Raw genomic sequence first — 8,081 nt, 5'->3', positions numbered from 1 at the left:
TTGAAACCACAGGAGAGGGGCGTGAGACTGTCAGAAACCTCAGGGGAGGTATCTAAAATTATCTCTTATTTCATTTTGATCCCTCGAGCTGATTCTTAAAAGGACATCCGTCAAAGGACTATAGAGCTCTAATCACTATTATCTTTTACAGACAAATGAGGCTTAGATTGCCAAAGCAACACGAAGCTGTAGAAGACATCAGTTAACTAATCAGGACAAGCATACGAAAGGATCTATTAATTTTTAAGAGAGAAAACAACAGTTAGCTATTATCGGCTGGATTTCATTAAAGCATTGATAGAATCCTAGAACTATTAAGATGGCTAAAGTTGTTGGGCATGTTGATGAGCTTTCTGATTTATCCAGGGCTTTTGTGCTTCCACCTTAACAGCTGCAACATGTTCAAGTACCTTGACAACAACTTTCATCGATGGCCTGAATTCAGGATCATATTGAAGACAAATGGAAGCAAGAGAACCTGATTTTTGTGCAGCTTTAAAAGAATATTGGCCTTTTAGCTTTGGGTCCATAATTTTTTCCAATGTGTTTCTTTTGAGATCCATAAAGCACAGAACTGGATTGATTTCACCCCAACCAAGCCGCTGTCTCCCTTTTGTAGACAAACCTGTTAGCATTGCAACCAATACCACACCAAAACCATACACATCACTCTTCACATTTGATAGATCATAATTTGTTGCTAAATTTATAATTATTCTCCCCTTGATTTTAGCTAAATATTATTTTAATTGATTGATTCTACTTATATTTGGTATAATGGTGCCAATTGTAGGAAAATGAGCAACATGTGATAAAAGGGGTAAATTTTCAAGAATTACTGTCAAGTCTAGAGATGACGGGATTCACGCATGGTAGTTTCCTAATTCAAGCCGAAGACTTACGAAGCATGTTTTCGAATACAATTGAGAAACATCTTAAATTATGAGGAAATTCTTCTTCTTAGGAAAATTAAGAAGTTCAATGTATTTGAGAAACTAGAAAATAGGAAAAGAAAAGGCCGGCTCCCATTTGATTGCTAATTCTTAGGAAAGAAAAAAAAGGAAGCTAGTCTATTTTTATTCCTTCTTTCACGTTTGGAAAGAAACAGTGAGTAGTAGAAGCTGAATAGGAAACAAAATGAGAGGAAAAAAGCCGGATCTCGCGTGATTAAGAGTTGGCTGGCAACATTGACAGATGGGAGATTAATTCATCATGGTCTGCTCCGCAAGCTTCCTCCGAGGGAGGCTTTTACTTGTTAGGCTTTCGATCTTTTCTTTCTTTCTATCAGTTGTGGAAGTCAAGTCTTGGGGGCCTCTTTCTCTAACCATTCGCATGGATGGTTTTCCATTAATGGAAAACTAACTCTCCAATTCTAGTTAAGGGGACAACTGAGGATTTGGTTCGACAATTACTGTGATATCGAATTTATTTTAACTGCTTCCTCCATTTATTGGTATTTGTATGTTTTCTGTTTTTAATCGTTATAACTTTTGTATATGATTGAATAGTGCGCAATATTTAATTATTCACGTGAGCTATTTTGCTAATTAGGGGTAGTTGAATCCATAATTGTTCAATTATTTCTGTACTGGTAGCAACTGGCATAATTGGGTTTATGTCAGGGAAACATACGATCTAGTTTAAACAAACCCTCGTAACGTGTTTGTTAGTTAGGATTTGGGCTTTTCTAAGTCTTAATGCAATCTAGAAATTAAATCCTACGGTCATACCTAGAATTGTTTTCGGGTTAGAGAAATAGTCAACGATTGTACCTTGACTATCGATAAATTAAGAAAAGGTTGGTTGTTTATCGCATGCATGACAGCTATAACCAATCTATTAATAAATGTTGGAATTATTTGTGAATCAATAATCAGTGTCTGAACCATTTCTGAAGTATACCCTTGGCTAGAGTTTCCCCATTTATTTCTGTCAATCAATTATTTTTCATATTTGATTTATTTATTTAGTTAGCATTTAATCCTTAAACCCCCCATTATTCTTGACTAAAAAAAAAACAAATTTCTCTCCAGTTCCTGAGAAGACGACCCTACTTGTCACTGTCTACTAGTTAATGAATTTAGTCAGATAATTAATTCTGGTATATCGGATTAAGCAAACTCTTCGAGAACAGGGTGAATCAAGTAATCCATTGCACACCTAGAGTCCCTACTCCAGTACTTAGAATTGATTATTGACTGCTTTTGGTGGTAGTTAGGTTTTATTTATTATTATTGCACAGGTTCGGCACCTGTCAACATTCATAAGCTCTCTAACATGAGAGAGACAATTATTAGTATTATAATCTCATTTTTTGTCAAGTCAAAATTTTTTTTTTTAATCCGATTAAGCTACCACTGGAGTTTTAATTTCTTTGGTAGTGCTTTTGTAGCACAAGATCCCCAACCGGTAGTCTAGAATCTCAAGAGATCAATCTGGATGGGTTACCTGCATTTGCACCTGGGAAGACATTCACAGGAGAAACATCAACATATCTTCCATTCATAAAAAAATTAGGATGTACATCATAGAGATAACTTAGAGGGGTTATCTTTGCAGTGCCAAAACCCGATATCTTCGTATTGTAAGCCTGAAAACAAGATAGTAAACCAAAATTGAGATGGATGAGAATTGCATCAGTAAATGATTTGTCAGCAGTTTTGCTGAAGATATAAAAAGGCGGCATGCATTTTAAATCTTTTGAAGTAGTTTGATAAACTCTGGTGGATAATTGGATATATATTATTTGATTGCACATCCAATAAACTTGTCTTGGTCAAATATTTTGCTTCTCTACTTACACCATCAAGCAAGATGTCTGAGGTACCGAAATATTCATAAAAACCTTGCTTCTGTGTTCCATGCAAGAATGCTAGGCCTCGAGCTGCTCCAATTAGAATGTTAAGTCTTGTGTCCCTGGAAAGTGGCTGAACTTCAGAGCCCGCTAGAGACATCCAAGTATTAAGATTGTTTCAATGGAAAATTTATACAGTAGATGATGCTTAGATTGTTTGAGATACTAATAGAGCAATATGATCAAAATCTCACCTCTAAAGAGATGGTTGTCTAGGCTGCCACTTTGCACAAATTCATGGACAACACATAGCTCTTTGTCCTCGCAATATCCAAGGAACTTGACTAGGTTAGGATGAGAAAGCCTTCCAAGTGAGCTTATACGGGACTGCCCAGAAAATGGAATACTAAAACATCAGCAACTGATAGAAGTTTGAATAAGTTACCACAAAGCAAACACTGTCGATTACATAATTTCCAATTACCACCGACTTTGCCAATGATAGATTATTGAAATAGAGCTGACAGCAAAATATTTTTAGAAAGCTTTGGAGGATATGTTCTAGTGTTGTATGAGGTAGAATGATCATTTGAAATAAAGAGCAATACTTGTGAGGTAAAATGAATTAGATACAATTGCAAGGAGTAGAGTTTGTTAGAGTATCTAAATTTAGTTACTACTCACAAGCTTGGTTTCCATTACCTTTAATAGCTGCTTAGTTTCGGAGAACAAATTTCTAACAGCAACTATGGATCCCTTGCCATGCATTGACTTGGATTTGTCTTGAAGCCATGCTTGGTATACTCTCCCAAATTCCAGTTCTCTCATCCCTATATCACTCCCAAAATGTCTAATTGCAGCCTTGAGTTGTGCATAATAGAAAATAGTTAAATTGGGCTGAGTGAAGATCCCCCCCTTTGGATAGGTCTCCTCAAAGTCACTAGCTTCTGAGATTCGATGGTTCCTTGAGGCAGTGCCTCCGCCCAGAGTTGTTCCAGAAGCAGTTGCCCGTGCTGTCTTCCCTGCAAGATATAGTTTTATCTTTGGCATTTCTCATTTGAAATTATCAAAATGCTAAGGACATTCACAAAACCACCCTACTATTTTGCATCCCCAAAGTATCTTTGCAATCTCCATAGCTGCAGATCTAACTGAGTCATGATTACCGGTGAAGTTGAGGTTTTTATTAGTGAAACTTGCTGATTCAATATGCTCTAAAGCAAGATGTATCTGAGCCATCCGGGGTCGTTCAGAAGATTCAGGACTGAGACATGCCTTAGCAATAAAAGAAACAGCCCATGCCTGGGCCAAAAGATGCTTAGCTCTGACCAAAGACGAGTCAATGATGTTTACAACAACTTCCACATCATCAGGGAGAATATAAGACAGCACATTTTCCATCCAACCGTTCAATGCGGAATCATCTGTGGCAGTTAAACCCAGCTTTCCAGTGACTAGCTCAAGCAGAACCTTTCCAAAGCTATAAACATCATAGGCACATGATGCATAACTGTCATTAGATGTACCTGATCTTTTAAGATAATAGACTAATTTAGACAAGATTATGCAGCACATTAGCAACCATTTTAACTGTCTAAATGAAATTCACTAATGATTACCGGGAGACAAAAAAGTTACTGGCCTCTTGTCATCATTTTTTAGTCCTGTACTTGTCTTTGACCCTTCAGGTACGAATGATCTACCACGTGTATCTGAAGCTGGAACTGGGACAGAAACATACCTACCAGCTTCTTGGTCCCAAATGACCGATGCCCTCTTGATATCTTGTAGCAGTGAAGTTGTTGGTGCTGCAGCTGAGAGCAATAATGGTTCTGTTTGCTTTAGCAATTGTCATGTAACATTGGGAAGAAAAGCAACCCCTTAACTGAATTGGAAAATTCTATTCAATATCTCTATCATTTCCTTCTTTTAACTGGGAATATCAGTCCAATACTGCTCCATATATCCTTATTACCGTAAAATGCTCATAAAGATGGTTTTTCCTTGTATGGTATAGCATAGACATCTACATATGAGGTTCTTTTAGCAAAATCAGGTCTATACTGGAATAAAGAATATACAATTTTTTGAACTGAACTCTTAAGTATTTAAGGTTACACTATGTATACTTTATGCTGATTCAACCATTTGGAATAATATATCAGATGGTGTAGAACTAAAACTGAATGAAAATTACTTACCAAAAGTGCCTTCTCCAAATGCCCTGTGCAGAAGAAGAATGAATACAAATCAGAAGTAAAATTCGAAAACTGGGGGAGCAAAAGAATGAATGGTTAATTTCACTTTTGCAGGTATGGCTAAGGCACCCCGCAGGAACCAAATACTTGTAGAATCATGGAAAAGAAGAATGTAACGCCAGTCTCACATGTAAAATCTCAAGAGCATAGAGTTTCAATCCAACCGAAAGAAGTCATATCAACTAAAGATGTTAATTCTTGGTCCCTTTTCCATGTTCAAGAGGGCAGATGGCAGGGATGTTGCAATCGTGATGCTATGCTAATGAAGTATAAGGCTACGCTTGGCTTGATACAATAGACTGCTTTGACTATAAATTTTGTTGAAAGGGACCAGGTTAAACATACACTCTCTAAATTTGATCTTTTAGCATTATATGCCGAATCCGGATACCCTCAACCTACAACTATGATGTCTATCGATGTCAAAACAAGAAATGGAATCATTGCTCCAATCATTTTGACTCAGTTGCGGATGCTTATGTTATTTTCTTAACTGACAGATACGCTTTCATTCTCGTAAAGAATTTTAGATATAAGTACTCACATGGCACTTATCTCTTTTTCTGCAACCACAAAAACTAAAATACAGATAATTCTAGAGAAATACTGAAAGGATGTCACAATGAACACAAGAAATATTAACTTAAGCTACTGCACAAACCTGAAGTAGCAGTCTGACGCATGTCTTTTTCTTCTGCACAGACTTCATAAAGGCTTCCTAACTTCACCTCAAACTTGTCATCGAGAAGTAGGCTACTTGCTTGAATGTCGCTAAAATAGTAAAGATAAGCTGCAGGTTACGTTCCAAAAACCAATATAAAAATGCAAATAATAAAACCCTGCTGGGCACAAAATTAATGAGGAAAACTTTGCAACCTATGAACAAGGGGAGGGACACATTCATGTAGATAAGACAGACCCTCAGCAACTTCAGTTGCTATCTTCAACCTTGTTATCCAGTCCAGGAATGGTAATTTTCTACGATTACCTGATTCGATTTTTCTAGACAAAGAAGTCGACAAATCCTTATTAACCATATGCTCGTAAACCAAACGCTTCTCATTCGCGTTCTCCAAGCATTGACCAACCAGTGGGACGAATCTATGATGATGAGAAACCTTTCCAAGAACCTCCAACTCTGCTATAAAAAGGGATTATTTGTTGACCGATGAAAGATCGATTTTTTTAACTACCACTTGAGTTCTTCCTTCCAAAACTCCATAAAAGAGATCCCCAGAGCTACCATGCTTGATGAGGTTAGATTCACTGAACCAATCTGTCGCTTGGAGAATTTGATTGTATGAAAACGATTCCCCAGCCAATAAGCTGGAGAAGCAGAAAGATGAAACTCGGCAAGTGGAAGAAGCAAGATTAAAGGAGGAAACTGATGATAATGATGCCAAGGAAAGCTCGCTTGGGGTCCTCTGAGCAATGATGCGGTCGTCTTCTCTCCGCAGGGTGGCCGTGACCAGCTTTCCCAGTTGTCATAACTCCTACTCATCTATGATCTATCGATCACTAGAATCATACTTTCCTTTGAGAATCACGTAATCAATAGTAATAACCCATCAAATTCAGATTATCTTAAATTCTTTAATAAGAGCAGCAATGTATTTCAGTTGAAAACTTAATGATGTAGACAACTGGGAGAATGAAATATTTAAGTTGGTGTATTATTCAGTCGACTTTGAAAGCGAATCACATGTCTTCTCACGAACACTTTGAACAAATTTGTGTATACCCGTGGTTTCACTTAATACCACGGAATCCCCCCTATGATTTAAAAATGGCCACTCAACCCCTCGTGATAATATGTAAAGAGAAAACCAAATGAAAATTGCCTCAGGATTAGTGTTAGTTAAAATGCTCGTTGGAAAAATAAAACCTAGCACCTGCTTGTACACTCGAGCCTTGATGAATTCGTCTAGAGTAGAAAACCCATAAAAAAAAAAAATGGGGTTATCTCCCCTGGAATACACTACAATGCTTAAATTAGTAAAGAATCCTAATTTGAAAGATAGTATTGTTATTAGAAAAGTGGATTATCTATCTTACTTTTTTCCTTTAGCCGTTTCCTATTTATTTACCTGGCACAATTTTTCATGTGCTCGCTGCTACACATTATATTGAGATCATAATATCAAGATCTTATTATGACGTGACAAATTGAGACCTATCCAACTTTTTTTTTTTACTGTGAATTAATGACTCATCAATTCTTTAAATGACTTGTCCTCTTGTTATAATAAATGTCATGTCACTTGTCAAGTCACCAATTATTCCTACATGACTATCATGTACTTCATTTCTCTTCAATCCTTATACTTTTAAGGAATAGATTTTTATATATTTCTTTGTTTAGTTGTATATGATTTGATATTACACTTTATTTATATGTTCATGAATCTTGTGATTTTTTTTTTTTTTGTCATTAGTCTTACGGTTTACTCATCCAATGTACATCTTTTGATTCAAACTTACACTTAGTTAAAATGTTTGATTTACTTGTGATTTTTATACTTGCTTTTTTTATTAGATTTTACAACTTGTCATTTAGTATTTACAAGTTCATTTAGTTATATAAAAAAAATGTTTGCCGAAGTTCTTAATCAAACAAATGTTTGCCGAAGTTCAAACAAAGCCAGCTAGCATCTGCTTGGTTCTTTCTCGAAGAGTGTGCCTTTAATACTTTTATATCAGAAAAGTCAACCATATGAGACTCAAAAGAGTCAACCATATGAGATTGGCAGCTCCTAGTTCTGTTCATACTTCTTCCAAAATTTTAAATATTTCACTGTCTCGTTTAATTGAATCCCACTGCAACCTCCTAATGAACCAAAGAACGAAGAATTGAAAATGCTACTACCAATTTTTAGGAAACAAGAAACATCACTCTTCTTCTTTGAGAATGGCAGTTCCCTATTAGAGGAGCTAGTTGCTTCTTTTGGTGGAAGATACAAAAAACACCCATTCGTTGCTTCACACTCATGGGTGCGATGAACAACTTCACCAGAATAATTGACCTCACA

The 8,081-nt window shown here is 36.4% G+C and overlaps 2 protein-coding genes across 2 annotated transcripts; both read right to left on the bottom strand.

The window, feature by feature from the left end:
* Positions 1–323: 323 nt before the first annotated feature.
* On the bottom strand, positions 324–3,622 carry LOC113711523 (probable serine/threonine-protein kinase PIX13). Its single transcript, XM_027234682.2, has 5 exons — positions 3,497–3,622; positions 3,049–3,181; positions 2,802–2,944; positions 2,449–2,590; positions 324–625 (listed from the first exon to the last, which is right to left on the bottom strand). Exons 1-5 carry the CDS (start codon positions 3,620–3,622, stop codon positions 324–326), a joined length of 846 nt encoding a protein of 281 aa, XP_027090483.2.
* Positions 2,483–6,553, bottom strand: LOC113710988 (probable serine/threonine-protein kinase PBL18). Its single transcript, XM_072067188.1, has 11 exons — positions 6,249–6,553; positions 5,972–6,153; positions 5,714–5,842; positions 5,597–5,615; positions 4,996–5,018; positions 4,414–4,608; positions 3,896–4,320; positions 3,497–3,816; positions 3,049–3,181; positions 2,802–2,944; positions 2,483–2,590 (listed from the first exon to the last, which is right to left on the bottom strand). The coding sequence occupies exons 1-8, from the start codon at positions 6,551–6,553 to the stop codon at positions 3,682–3,684; spliced, it is 1,413 nt and encodes a 470-aa protein (XP_071923289.1). The 3' UTR covers positions 2,483–2,590; positions 2,802–2,944; positions 3,049–3,181; positions 3,497–3,681.
* Between the last annotated feature and the right edge of the window lie 1,528 nt (positions 6,554–8,081).

This window comes from Coffea arabica, chromosome 10e (assembly GCF_036785885.1).
Source record: "Coffea arabica cultivar ET-39 chromosome 10e, Coffea Arabica ET-39 HiFi, whole genome shotgun sequence".
In the NCBI taxonomy this organism is placed as follows: Eukaryota; Viridiplantae; Streptophyta; class Magnoliopsida; order Gentianales; family Rubiaceae; genus Coffea; species Coffea arabica.
Note: the sequence above shows the minus strand (reverse complement) of the source record. Positions and strands in the feature narration are given on the sequence as shown.